Genomic DNA, 15,385 nt, shown 5'->3' with positions numbered 1-15,385 from the left:
TGTAAATGGTTCTTCAAACTGCGTAGTTGTATTCCTTGATATTTGTTATTATTCACCAGAGTATCTTCATACAGTGAAACACTGAGATAAGACTAGGCCCTGATGAAGGATTGTATCCGAAATGCGTTGGCCAATTAGTCATTGTTTGCTGAGATCGATATTGAAGATACTCTGATGAATAATAACCAATATCAAGGAATACAAATACAGTTTGAAGAACCATTTACAGTCTTCAAGTCATCACTTAGAGAAAGTGCGAAAATTAACTAACCCCTAGTGGGAAACAAGGGTGTGCGGCCCACGCCGAAGGCTATGTAGCCTAGGTCTTCTTTTTTCAATTACTGATAATTACACACAACTGACTTCCATCACACTTCTCCACACAGATAAAGGGCGGAGCACGAAAGCACACTCTAAGCAAGGCAAAACGCACAAAGAAGCAGCAATTCCGAGATAGCAGTTTAAACTGAGGAGAAAGGCGGCGAAACCAGAGAGGACGGCAAAGAGGGAATTACCCTTGCCCTTTTCAAGAAAGCACCACAACTTTCAGGAAGCTTCAAGGAAAAGAAACATAAGACCAGGAATTGCAGCTGACGAACAGTGTAGTGTGTGTGTCAAAGGTAGACTGGGCCCTCCCGCATTGATAGCCAAGGCGGGGAGAATCAATTGCCACTCTGGTAGTGTCCTTCACTCCGATAGCCAAGCAATGCCAGCGAGTCCAGCACAGCCTGTGAGTTGGAGAAACTGATAACTGACCGGACTGTGTTATGCTCAAGGTTGCAAGCAGCAACATTGTATGAAGAAATTGAACTCGTATAGGATTGAACTTTCTGAAACTGAAATAGGTACCAGATGCAGAATGGTATGGTGCCACGTGGGTGGCCTCTCGAAGGTCTGTTTGGTATCCCACTGAGCACATAAGAATTACTGAACTGGAAAATCGATGCAGGTACTGCCGCGGGTTAAGTTGAAACCTGTGCACATTCGAAAGTATTCGATTGCCTGTGAACTGAAATTGGTCTGAGCCCGGCTGAGGGGGATCCAGGGTGAACTGTAAGTTACCCGAGGTGATCTTGTTTTGTCAAGTGTGAACCCAACTGAGGGATGCCAACAAACTAAAATTGGTGTGAGCCCGGCTGAGGGGGACTAATGGTATAAAAGGCGATCTGAGCTCGGAAGAGGGAGGTCCTGGGTAAACAGTAAAACTCACCCGAAAAGATATTGTTGTGGCAAATGTGAACCCGACTGATGGATGCCTGTGAATAAAAGTTTGTCTGAACCCGACTGAGGGAGGCTAATTGTGAAAGAAGAATCGGGGCCCGGCTGAGGGGGATCCGGGGTGAAGAGTGAATCGCCTGACTTGAATATTTGGAAAATAACTTTTCTTTGTTGTTTATGGTACATCGGCTCCTCTAAAGCAAGAGACTTTGAACAAAAGAGATTTGGGCACAGAATGCCCTGATGTTGGTAAAAGGAACTATGACCTTGTGCCAAAGAAGCCCAAGAGTGTGCTGTGCTCGAGTGACCCACCTTGTCCCATGCCAACGGCCTAAACATCCTGATTTACCATTTTGTGAACACTTCTTTCTTTTTGTGAACATTATCCCACACTATTTTGTAGAATAGTGGTAATGATTGGATATATATATATTTTTCAATCATAGGCCCTTTTTATTTGACTAGACTCCACCAGGACTGTATGATATGATAGGTTATTTATAACGCGCTTAATGCCCAGAGGTTTCTAAGCGCGGACCTAGGGATCGAACGCGTGTTGCTCCGTGTCATGTTGCTTCCAAGGCGAGCACGTTGCCGATGAGCTATCCTCCAGAGACTGTATTATTAAATAAGCTAATGTATGACTGGCATGGTGTGCTCTACCCACTGGTTATACGTAAGTCCAAATTCATGATATTACTAAATAGAGCTTCAATATACAGTTAATTGGCACTTTGTCCGAATATTTTTTATTAGCAAAAGAGGTCAGGCGACACGTGTTTCGACAAGCGTCGTTCTCAAGGCAGTCATCCAGGATTGATAGGAAGAAGTTGGTTGGAATATATTCGCCAAAATGGATTCGCAAAGGATAAAATACTCCAATTTAATGAAGATTCATAATTCTTCCGTTATGTCCCAATATGTGCAACAAATTGGATGCCTGGTAGTATATCTTGGTGTAATCCAAAGATAAAATAATATTCATATAATAAGAACCCGATTGTTGCGAATGACTGTCTCAGTCTTGATCCCATGCACGCGAGTGCGTCGAGCCCAAGACGGCCATTGTGATCATGTGTCTGTCTTACTTTGATACCATGCCTTCCTTACTTATGGTGTCAGTAGTGGGATGTGATTCAACTTATAAAAATTGAAACCCATGCTGATAATTGTCGTGCCACCAGGAGGAGAAAATAGGAACGCCTTGACTCTGACCGTGTATCCACGCTAAGAGGTTTTGCTCTCAACTACGTATCCAGACTGGTCAGCAGGATCTGTTCTTTAAAACTCAAGTATTATTAGACATCCTTCCTCTCTCCCATTATAATATACAATAGTTGGATCAAATAATAGTGAACGTTCGACCAGCCTTTACCTTTTATTAGACCTAGTGCTTTAAACCCCCCAATCCGCTCCACCCCCTGCCTCCCTCTACTCCTGAACCTTTTCTTTTTGGTACCCAATTTTCATCCTTAGTGGGGCCATCGGGGATAGAGATCAACCGCCAATGTCAATTCCTTCGGCAGAATCACAAGAATCAGACGACTTCAAAACTTTACCCAAGGGAGTCGAGACCGGTTCCTTTTCTGATTCGGACAAAAACACAGAAGGGACCCTTACACCACTGGAAAAAAATTGCTGACCTAGCCAATGTCATCGCCAAGTTGGCGACCCATCAAATGCAGGCCAAAGGTAGAATCCAAGAAAATGTAACTAAATTAGTTCAATTGCAAGCTAGACCCTTACTACCACAGGGGGTACTTTGACCATACCTAGAGGATGAAGATCTAGGACATGATTTCTTGAATTTGAACCCTAAAATGTACTATTTGGCACCTCTGTTGAAAGGTGAACTACAAACCGCCATAAACTACTTAATCCTGCCCAGGGAGCCACCTTTCTATCCATCAAGAAAGGGTTGTTAAAATAACAAAAAAAAGAAAGTGGGGCAAACCTGCAATTTGTATCAGTAGAAGTTGAGGGCCATTAGATTAAACCTGAGAGAAAAACCATTACACTGTAGCCCTGTGGATCAATAACAAGTCCTTAGAAGAGCTGACGGAGATGATCACCCTAGAACAGAGGTCTTCAAACTGTGGGGCGCAGCCTCCTCCTGGGGAGGGGTAGGGGGGAGGTGGGTGTGAGGCGCCAGAGCCCAGTATGAAATGTAAAAAAAAAACATTTTTTTTTTTTTTTTTTTTTTTAGATTGGAGGAAATGGGAAGGGGCAGCTCACATGGTCAGACTGGACCATAAAACGGCCTTGGGCACCAATGAAAAAATGGCCAGCAGTTGCAAATGGATATTCGGTCCTTTAGTCAGACTGTTTGAATAGTACCCAAGGGGTTGTTTTTTGTCGAAATGTAAACAAATTGTGATATTTAAAGAATATTTATTCGGCAACAATGGTCAAAACTACTAGCTGCATAGTGAAGTAACTCCTCAAACTGGCCCACATTGTCCAAAAAAGTGGCCCATTTTGACTGGCCTACACTAGCATGTTGCATTTTTGGTACGGTCATCGCCTTATTGCGCTGTAGGCCAGTCCAAGCCTGCCGGCTCATCCATAAATGGGTGAGGGGGCGTCCACCCACTGGCCCCCTCGCCCATTATGGAGGAGCCGAGGAGCCAGCCCAGTGAACACTGAGCACTCCCTCAGCTGCTTTTTCCAGCAAAAACCAGGCGTTAAGGAAGGACCCACAAAGGGAACTCTTAGTAGGGCGGTAAGGGATTACCGGAACCGGTGCCCTTACCGCCCACCTCGTAATGAGGCCCACTGTTTGCCTTTGACAGTTCATTTCCCCAGCCGCACATGATCACTGAGCCACGCAAGGCTGGGGGCGTTTTGCTTCGCTACCCTCACATAGCTCATTGGAAATGCTGACTGGGGCACTGCATGTATGTATGTGCGAAGGGGTGCTCCTGCGTCTCCTCGCACATACGGGCAGAGCAACCTGGAGCGGGGCATTTTAGCAACGACACGCAGGCCCTGCAGAAGGTACGTTCATGGCGATTTATTTTTTATTTAAATGTGTGCATGCTTGTGTTATGGGACTGTGGTGGGAGCAGGATTGGAGGCAGCACTGGGATAGTGGTGGGAGTAGGGTGGGGAGAGCCCAAGGTCTGTACTGGGAATAGGGTGCGGTGACAGCACGCAAAAGTTCATAGCGATTTCTACAATACTGTCCATCTGGCACTTTTGGGGGGGCCTGGCCTGCCCAAACTTTGCTCAGGGGGGGCCCAGGCCAAAAAAGTTTGAAGACCACTGCCCTAGAACAATTCACTAATTCCTTACCTCCTTTTATGCAAAAGGCAGTTTTACAGTTAAGTCGAACTGCCATGGCCATTGAAACTGCACAAAACCACTCAGATGCAGCTAAACATTTCCACTAGGCACATCAAGGAGAGGAGCGTAAGGATTATACACCTATCCACCGACCTCAACCTCAGGGAATGGATAAACAAGGGGGTGGGGGGCTGTATAGAATCAAGGAAGGGATACAAAAAGGAGTAGAAATCAAAAGGTCTGATCCTAAAACTAAAGACGAAGGGAGGAAACCACCCCCTCCTGTCTGTTTTTCCTGTAGAGAAACTGGGCATTTAGCAAGACACTGCCCTAAGATTCTAAGGGACGGACCTATGGAAATAGGCTGTTTTAAATTGTGAAGAGTGGGAAGAACCAGAAGAGCTAGAGACCTTTAGCTTACGTTTGTCAGTCTTCTGCTGACTTACTTCACATATGAAAAGGCTTTGGGGAATGGGAGGCAAGTAGGGGCCTTAACGACTCAGGTAGTAAGCAAACCGCTATACGAACTGATTTAGTCACAACAAAGGACCTCAAACGCTACCCTAGTTATTGTATTGTATTTATTTATATAGCGTGCCAAGCCCTGAGGCATCTGGGCACATTAATTTCTTATGATTTCATAATTACATAGTTACGCAGTTACAGAGACTGTATTTACAACTTTGAGTTACAAGAGGTATGAGTTACACACAGTTACACACAGTTACACACAGTTACAAGTTATACAGTTACAATGTATTGAATACCGAGTTAAAGTTGCAGTATACATTAGCAGATACGACGGTGAGTATTTACAATAGAGATGGCTATGCACAGTTAGTTAACTGTGTTCATAGGGACAACGAAGTGTACCCCAAAATACACGTACACATTAATATTCAGGGCGAGTGCTGTGTAATATCTTCAGCCATCATTCCTGGACTCCCCGAGGTAGTTATTCTGGGTCGGGATTTCCTTACCTTCTCTACTCTTACAGGAAACCCACTTCCCTTGGAGATTTTCTACCGCAGAATTGCTGGCAGTCCAATTACTACTCCCAAAACTCACCAATATGGGACTGGGAAAAATCTGAACCTATGAAACCTGAGGCAGCCCTTAGAAACCAATTCATAGTTTACTGTAGGGAGACCAATAAAACCACTCCACCTACACCGACCAAAGAAATTCAATGGAATATGCACAAGTTCTTGGACATCTCTCATCCCTGTTCTCTCCCAGGTCATAACAACGAAGAACCTGGACAAAGAACAGGCATATCCACCTCACATAGGGGAAGTCTATGTAAGAAACCTGAAGGTGTCTCACCCGCTAGTACCCGGGGATCTGCCATCCAGGTGGCCATCGCTTTTGGATCCAGTTCCTGAGGTTGGACCAGTGCGGGAGGATCACCTGGGTTAGCGGTCTTTGGGGAGTAGAAAACTGGATGGCGAGACACAGTATCCCCTTCCATGTAACACCTTTACCCCATCCTACCAGGTAGGATACTTGGAACTCAACCCCCACCCTCTTTTTCCCAACATGAACACTGTCTCCTGAACACCTCACTGCGAGACAAAACAGACTAACACCTGAGACATATACCTGACATGTCCCAATACAATGGTCAGGCAGGCTCAGGCAATTACTGACCATTACACACACCTGACTTCCATCACACTTCCCCATATGGATAAAAGGCGGAGCACACTCTGAGCAAGGCAAAGCACACGAGGCAGCAGTTCCAAGATGGCAGTTTAATGCAAGGCGAAAGACGGAAAGACCAAAGAGGATTGCAAGGAGGGAGGTGCCCTTGAACTATTCAACTAAAGACTGTTGCTTTCATGATCCTTCGAGAATAGGAAATGTAAGACCAGGAATCAAGGCTGAAGAATCGTGCACTGTGTGTCATAGGTACTCGGGGCATTCCTGTGTCGATAATCAAGGATATCATGGATGCAGGTTTCCGCCAGATGGGCAATGGCGTTTGCCTTTGCCGTTGTGGCTGGCTCAAGGCCAACAACTTTCAACAGGAGTTCCAGACAAGGGTGTTGGACAATCTTTTTGGGAAAGCGATGGATGAGACCCTACATGCCATTAAGGCGGACACTGAGAAGGCACATGCACTGGGCATGTTACAGCAGTGACGGCCATCCTTTCGGTCCTCAGGAGGTAAGTCTACCAGATCTTCGAGGGGGTTTCGTAGGGGGCTCCTCTTCTTGCCACCAACCCTCCCGCTCCTCTGTTGGTTTCTTGACCGAAGTGCTCCAAGGCCTTCGGAGGAGGATGCCATTGTCGTCAGGGTCCCCATAGCAGCCCGTCAACCTCAAACCAAGAATGAACTAGCCAAGGCGCTGGGACCCCACCCGTGCACCCCGGTGGGAGGGTGGCTGGCCTCCTTCATCAGCGTGTGGAAGTTTATCTCCACCGACCATTGGGTGCTGGACGCTCTCGCCCACGGACAGTCTCTAGAGTTCCAACAAAAGTATCCCCATATAACACCAGTGGCCCGGCAGGAAAACAGTGTCTCTCAGCTGCTGCTGGACGTTCGGGCCAAGTTAAGGAAAGGGCCGCTAGTTCCAAAGCGGCTCCGGAGTTTACTCAAGGTACTTCCTCGTACAAAAGACGACCAGCAGCTGGAGGCCCATTCTCGACCTGCGACGACTGAACAAATACATAAAGTCCCAGATGTTCCGCATGGACACTCTTCCTCGACGCCCGTTGGATTCTGGTGTCCGGAAGCTTTCAAGAATGGATCGCACTCAACGAGGGGTTCCGCTGAGCAATAAGGTGGGGGGGCATGTGCTCGCACATAAACAGAGGTGCGGATTTCCACGCCCCACAGCACCAGGAGACGGTCACGACAGACGCTTCCATACCGGTTTATAGTGATAATACCGAATGCAAAAATCTCAAACAAAAATATCGAGAAAAAAAAGGCCGAAAACAAAAATATCGAATTGTTTTTTATGACGTTTTTTTTCGAAATGGGGGGGGGTTCCCCCCCAACCCCCCTTTTTTTTTACTTACCTGACCCCAAAAACACATATAAATAAATAATTAAATTATTCGATATTTTTTTTTTCGAGATTTTTGTTTCGAGATTTTTGTTGTTCGGTATTATTATTTCGGCCTTTTGACTGACCACCTTCCATACCACCACAATGTTTTACTTCAGGATTGGGGGGGGGGGACCAGAATCCCCAGTGCTCTCCAAAGAGGCGCAGGACTTAAGGCCTGTTCCTGATTCCGTTTCATCTGGCAGGCGTAAAGAACACAGTCGCTGACTCTCTGAGCAGGGAGCTTCGAACTTGCCACAAGTGGGAACTTCGGCAGGACCTAGTGGAGAACCTTTTCCTCAGATGGGGCAATCCCCATATCAACTTGTTTGCGACGGCGATGAACACCAAGTGCAGGAAGTTTGCCAGCAGGTTCCCTCAGCAGGGGTGCATGGGGGTCGCATTCTCATTCACTTGGGAAGGCCTCTTTCTATATGCGTTCCCTCCGTTGCCATTGTTACTTCGAGTCATCAGTCAACTAAGACGGTACATGTGCCGGATGATCTTCGTCACACAAGCGTGGCCGAGGCAGATCTGGTACCCGGACCTTCTCAGCATTGCCAGCGTCCCCACCAGTCAAGCTGCCAATGGTTAAGGATCTTCTTGCCAGGGAAGGAGGCACCATTCTTCACCACGATGCAGGGTCTCTGAACCTGAAGGCCTCGCTCCTGCAGCATTAGAATTCGGTGGCTACGATCTCCCGGCGGACTGCAAGGAAGCTCTCACCAAGGTTAGAGCATCGTCTACTTTGAAATGCTACAGACTCAAGTGGAAGAGATTCGCTATTTGGTGCCGGTCCAAAAAGATCGACCCTCAGGGTCACTGCCCCTCAGGTGCTTCTAAATTTGCTGTCATTGGCTAAATCGAGGCTCGCTCACGCCTCCATCACGGTTCATCTGGCGGCTATTTCCCGCTACACCAGATCCCCAGGACAACGCTCCTTGTGGTCGCACCAGTTGGTCAAGGAATTCATCAAGGGACTATTCCGCTCGTTCCCGCCGGTGAAGACTCCAGCCCCGGCGTGGGAGCTCAATGTGGTACTTAATCGGCTCATGGGATCCCCGTTCGAGCTTATGTTTTCTGTTCGACTCAAGTCTCTGTCGTGGAAAACAGATTTTCTCGTGGCCATCACCTCTGCACGACGAGTGGGTGAGATCCAGGCCCTATCCTCTAAACCACCCTACTTGACCTTCCACGAGACGAGGGTGCTGCTGCGGACGCATCCCCCCCCTTCATGCCCAAGGTGCCGTCGAATTTTCATCTAAACGAGCCCTTGGTGTTACCTGTGTTTTATGTGACCCGCACAAAGAGTTTCTGGAAAACTTCTCAACTCTTTGTTAACTTTGGTCCTGTGAACCATGGGAAGGCCCTGTCCAAGGTTTCCATTTCCAGGTGGCTCTCCGGCTGCATCACCTACTGTCGCCGGTTGGCAAACCGACCTCTGCCTGGCTGTCCGAAAACCCATTCCACCAGGGCGATTGCTGCTACAACGGTGTTTCTGTCTGGTGTGCCCCTGCTAGACACTGCAGGGCTGCTACGTGGAGGTCGATTCTCAACTTCACGAGATTCTACTGCATCGACAGGGACTCTGCGGGGGGGGCGTCCAGAGTCGGCCAAGCAGTGCTGCGCAACCTGTTCACTTGAATGTGAGCCTGGTGAGGAGGTAAAAGATGCTTGTTGATCCTTGCCACCTCCCGTGATATGATATGATAGTTTATTTATATAGCGCCTATACACAATGTGTTTCAAAGCACTTCATGGCAAGAAAGGGAACAAGGGAAAATACAATGACATTATTACAGGCCATGAATAACAAGAATGTGAAATTAACTACCGTACTCGGCCTGACGACATTTCAGATAGTGCAAGAGCTAAAACAGATAGGAAGGAAATGGGAAACAGACGTGCGGCTACCGTACTAGGCCTGACGACATTTCTGGTAGAGCCGGGGATTAACAAGAGGTGAGGGAGGGGGGAAGGCGGGAGGAGAAAGAAAGGAGAGGAACAAAACAAGTGACTATCGTACTAGGCCTGACGACATTTCATATAGTGCTGCAGGGGGGGAGCAAGTAAAGGTAGGGGGGGGCATACACACATTTGTGGTTGTGCATGTGTGTACTGCTATGCATTCTTTATTCATGAGCATGTGAATCCATGCCAGACCCGATGCTGGAGAAGGAACAAGTTACTTAACTGTAACTGTTGTTCTCCAGCATGGGTCTGGCATGGATTCACATGCGAACCCTCCCACCTACCCCTCTGCTGCTCTTCTCTTGGTCCTACTGCCACTTTACGTACTACCAAATCTAAAGATGGCTGCCTGAGGATGGCTTAGGTAGAGGGCAGTCATTGGCTGGGGGCAGTATGACCCAGAGCTCAGTGATTGGTTGTTAGGAGAAAGACAGTTCAGAAATGAAATTTCTTTTACTGAGGATTCCCGTACTGACTGGGAATATTCATGAGCATGTGAATCCATGCTGGAGAACAACAGTTACAGGTAAGTAACCTGTTCCTTATTAGCTCCCTGGTTTCTACAGACAATTGTTTTCATGTTATAAGTGTGTGAAAGCAATTTTTTGCTGTATACAGTAGACTTAAACCTAAAGAACTGTGTCCTAATCAGCACAAATTAGATTTTTAATTTAGGGTTGTCAACGAGACTGAGGCAGTAAAAAAAAAACAGTCATCCCTCTTTGAATCTGTAGACCACATTTGCTGTTTTTAACTCCCTTCTTTAATTCCCAAATGCCCAATATTGGCTGCTTGTGTTCCAGCAATGTCCAACACAAGTACTTTCATTCTGTAACCTTGCATGTTTAATTGTGAACTAGGAAAACGGATGCTCAGATGGTGGAGGACCTGCAAGAAAACATCGACAGAAACAACATCACTATGAAATGTCAGAGCGAGATGCAAGAAAAGCCTCCACAGGAGATTAGAGCACTCATGAGAAAGGGAAAGAGAAGACTGAAGGTATTCCAGTGAGGGCCGGAGAGAGGGGTGAATGCGGGCATGTTTTTGCATGTGTCTGTACTGTACTGCCTCTGCTTCAAGAGAATGAATAACAGAATTAAGGAACTTTCTCTATCCTTTCACCAATCCACAGTCCGACCACCTTCTATTTCTCTATCTGCAGAACTCTCCAGAAATCCACATAGGTTTATTGGCTGCAGCCTCAAGATTGTCCTCAACAGGGCACCTGCATACTGTGAAAGCCACCCTTCTTCATGGTCCCTCTTTCAAACCTACTATAGAACTGGTAGTTCTGGGAGGAGGGGCCTTCAGTGCTGGCCCAGGGTTGCACTTGTGCTTACATTGTTGTCTTGCAGCTGGAAAGACCACCCTCCCCATACTTCAGGGCTGAGAGTTGGCCTTACAGTGGCATAACACAATGTACAAGCCTTCTTTTGTAACAGTTCTGTGACACAGAGCTCACTCACACGATATATATTCTCCGAATATTACACTATACCCTCCCCCTGCACTCATCCCTCAGCATGTGACTTCCCAAATATAGCCCTCTGGGAGATGGACCGCTCATTTCTCTTCACATGCGTATCCACCTCATTCGCCTTTGCACACAGTCCACTGTGGGCTTGGTCACTTCGTCGGAGCATTTGCACGGCAAGCCCAGATTACATTATATTTATAAAGCGCACTATGGGCCCGTAGGCATGAAGGCGCTAACAAAAAGCAACAAGACATACAACGAAAAGGGTCACCTGTACTAGCCTAAACAAGTCCTGTCAAGGGTGGTCACGATAAGCATGCAATGTAGTAATTGCCGCCTAGATGCCTACGGGCTGTGAGCACTGCTATAAATGTACAAATAAATACATTGCCCTGGGATGATTCAGGTTACATAACCCCTAACAAACAAATTGCCATGCTGCAAGTGCACGCTGGAGAAAATCTCATGCCCCTCACGCAACCAATCACTGACTAATTGAAATACTTTCAGGAAAACTAAACTACCAACATTTGCTCTTTTCTGAGCACTGCTAGGCTTAGACTTTTCTCGCTGACTCTACAGTCAAGCTAACTATTACACATTCTATCCCTACTCCTCATTCCGTTCTTACCTCTATGCATCTTTCACATGCATTTAACCTATCGCACAGCAAGTGCCGGAAACCCCTTGCAAGGGAAAAATACATCACCCTCTGGATAAGCCTTGGCACTGTTAGACCCAGATGTTGGAGTATGGCACAGTATAAATTCTTAAAATAACATCCTCGCATGCACCTCCCTGGCTCACATTTCTACCTTCCTCTGCACCATTCGATCTCCCGTGATCACCCCTACCTGTCTCTTTTGTGACTTCGACTACAGCTGGTTCTAATCTCTTCACCAGAACCCAGGCCTGGTAATGCCTGGTCATACCGCCCTCAATCGTCGTTATTTCTATTCCAAGTCAAATCTCTTGTTAGTCTCTCGCTCATATCTGCACTTGGTTTCCCACTTAGTGGACACCCTCTCTTAACATCCTTCTTCCCTGTTTACATTTGAATCCCCCATCAAACTCCTATCACCCTAACTGAATTTGGTTTTGACTGTGTACATGACAATGAGTGTGTGGCTGACTTTGCCCCTCCCCACTGCCCCTTGGAGCTGCTCTTTAATCTTTGCACCTTCCTATTTTACAGACTCAGCCAGTATTGAAGGACCGCAGACATTCTGTCGACCGGTTCTGCCACCACTCCCAAAATCCCAAGATGCTCAAAGGGGCATTCCGGTTTGGGGGCACCCCTACAAGTCACCTGGAGTTTGATGACATCCCAGGATCCTTCAGCGAAAGGTAAAAGTGACCTCATTAAAAGGGTTTTCCAGAACATACTATGTAAGGTCCTCTGAAAAGTCAAATTGCTGGTCCAACAAGTTTTACACTAAATTATAACCAAACTCTCAATGTTGAGAGTGGCAGAGCAAAACGGTTTCGACTCTGGGGGGGGAGAGGAATTTGGTGCAAAGCACAGTTGACACTCCTAAAAAAAAATAGTAATTCACAAAGGTGAAAACAGAAGGTCAACGAGTGAAGGTTGTTAGGCAAGATTGTATGCAGTACCCTTCAGGTGCACTACAATAACTATGACCTCCTGGCAATAGGGTCCCAACCTTTGGTATAAGTCTGAACTATTTATCTCAAGAGGGATCAATGTGAGCAGTAATGTTGTGACAGAGTTTCGCAATACAGTTATACGAATAAAAACAATTATTAATTTATTTCACAGTCAGTTATGAAGCCTTCTTCAGAAGGGAGCAATATAGGTAACGATTAAAAATATACTTCAAAACACACTATTAGTTTCTCTAAATTAGTTGATACCCATTGGCGATGGCACACAGACACTTCCTACACCCTCAGTTGACTTAATTAGCCAGGACACTGTGGACATTGATTTATCACTGGTACATTTAGAGCAATAATGCTTTTGGTGAAAAAGATAGAATAGAGGAAGAAAACCGAGGTTAACAAATATCTCATAAACAGGTAAGCACTTTTAAGGAAACCTTGCAATGGCAAATACGTTTAACCCTTTCCTGGGGAAAGGACAAGCACATTGCCAAAGGTAAAGAGGAGTGTCTCAGGGAGCCAGGACAGACTATGTTAATTGCACAATGTCAAGGGGAGCTGAAGATCTTCTTTGCAGGTAGGTAAAAAGTCTTGCACAATGTTTTGAAGGGCCACAAGCTGAGAGGCTTTTGAGGGGCAAAGTTTGAGTAACTGCAAGGTAACCAAGACAGGTCTCAATTGAAAGCAAGCAAGGCTACACAACAAGAGGTAAGTTTTCTTAGACTTTACAGTACCTCTGGTTAGAAGAAATGGTTCCAGCTGGCTTCTGTTCCTGTACAGCTCTGCAGATCCTGTTGTTCCTGAGCCTCTGTCATGGGGACAGGAGGGAGGACGTCTGGGAACTCCTGCTCTGCAATGGGACGGTCAGCGGCAGCAATGGGCAAACTTCAATTCAGCGGTTCTTCAGTGTTTCAACTCTTCGCATCTGGCAGGAAATAGCAACACAGCAGTTCTCGGATACCACCTCAGACTTTCCTTGCTTCTGGGGTCCAGCACTCTGTTGAGGTGGCTCAGGTCAGTCCTGCAACAGGAAAGTCTGGAGGATCTTCCTAGTGCTTTGGTCCGACGTAAAAGCAACGCACACAATCTGGTGTTCCTCTCCCTGGCTCTTCGGTTCCAACAGCAACTGCAGTGGGAATGCAACCAGCTTCGAGAGGATGTCAAGCGAGCTTACTTTGGAGTTGATTGGTCCCACCAACTCAAAGGGAGAAGTCGTACTTGCAGGGCTTCTCTAATCAAGGCAAATTCGGAGCTTCAGCACAGCAGCAGGGCTTCACCATGCAAACCAACACTCCAGGAGTTGCAGCAGGCGTCTTTCTTAAGTTCTTCTTTCAGTGGTCGACTCTGCCTTCCAAGCCAAAAAGCCTCGCCTTTTATACAAGTTTCTCCCATTCATTCCAGCCTAGCTGCCAATCAGACAGCCAGCCGGCCAATCACCTTTGGGTGCATTCCTCTAACCAAGGGGATTAAGCACAGAGTTTCGGACACCTCCCTCACTGCCTGCCCCTGCCAGACATAGTGGTGCCAGAGGCGGGCTTCACTCGTGAATCCCGCCAAAGACAAAATGAACATGGAGACGGGCTTCTGTAGCAGCACTCGGGAGAAGGGGTCGGCAGCAATGGATTCAGTTCACTCCAGAAGCTCTTTGTGGTTTTGGCACCTTTTCCTAAGCACCAAGAAGAAACTAATATTGCTGGTTGGATTCTCTTTGATTGCTCGGTCCCGAACTCTGGGGAGGTGACTTTTAGTGAAGAATTCCTGCCTCTGGATGTCCACGCCGATGCCTGAAAAGTTGCAGCTGGATTCAATCGTCTGAAGACTATGCACTCGATAATGGTCCAGGTACCCCGTGTATTGGAATTCTGCAGGCCAGGAAAGTCGCAGCAAGTCAGCGGATGGCCCAAAATGAAAGTCTTGAGGCTAGCCGGTGAGACCGGCCTAAGGGAGGGAGTCGTCCTTGGCAGATCTTCCCAGTCGATTTGAAAACGGGGCCAGCACAGCTGCATGGCTTCACCAGGGCTTCCGCGGTCATCTTCTGTTTTAGAGTCCTTGTTCCAGTGGTCGACTCTGCCTGTGGTCCCAAAATCCTTGCCTTTTATGCTGGAACCCATTCATTCACACTCATAGAGCTGTCAATCACCTGTGGGGTGGGGGAGAGGTAGGGGGGGGGGTGGCTGTGCTGCAGGACAGCCAGCCACCAAGTTAGAACTGGTTTCAGCCAGGCATACCTACAGACAAATGACAGTGATGTTTCAGGCTCCTACCTCACTTCCTGCCTTCCCAGACACAATGGAGCTTGGGCAGGCTTCAGGGCTGAAGCCTGCCAGAGGCAAAACTCCCAAAGGACTCAAACTTACTTTAAATGATAGACAAAAAGCACAGAAGGAACTGACAATTGAATTGTGAAATAAGAAGACTGGGGCCATTTTGAGAAAATGGTCACCCATGTGTGCTTTACTGCAGCTGAGAAATCAGCCTGTTGGCAACCTGCACAAAAGGTAGTAATAAGTAACCACTGCCACCAGCCATTTAAGTTTGTCAGTGTAACAAAAAGTGACATGAGTGGGTGAAGAAGTTAGAATGTAACCCTGCACCACCCCACACCCCACATAAGGTGGTGTGTGCTGGACCCACAAAAAATGAGCAAGATAAGTTATCCTACTATTTTTGGGAACAGCAGTTCTCACAATAAGATGTATTTAAACATAGAGACGTCCAACTGACTTTTCAGTGGCACTGCACATAGGGTGCT

At 46.9% G+C, this 15,385-nt stretch overlaps 1 protein-coding gene across 2 annotated transcripts in view; it reads left to right on the top strand.

Moving 5' to 3' along the window:
* LAMA5 (laminin subunit alpha 5) overlaps positions 1-15,385 on the top strand; it is a 670,647-nt gene that overhangs the window by 595,514 nt on the left and 59,748 nt on the right. For both annotated transcript variants that reach the window (XM_069650738.1, XM_069650737.1), the window contains exons 72-73: positions 10,391-10,532; positions 12,206-12,357. In XM_069650738.1, the coding sequence (XP_069506839.1) occupies positions 10,391-10,532; positions 12,206-12,357 (294 nt within the window). The remainder of the gene's footprint in view (positions 1-10,390; positions 10,533-12,205; positions 12,358-15,385) is intronic.

Source organism: Ambystoma mexicanum, chromosome 3p (genome assembly GCF_040938575.1).
Source record: "Ambystoma mexicanum isolate Mex_15411 chromosome 3p, UKY_AmexF1_1, whole genome shotgun sequence".
In the NCBI taxonomy this organism is placed as follows: Eukaryota; Metazoa; Chordata; class Amphibia; order Caudata; family Ambystomatidae; genus Ambystoma; species Ambystoma mexicanum.
The sequence above is the reverse complement of the archived record's forward strand: the minus strand, read 5'-3'. Positions and strand labels throughout refer to the sequence as shown.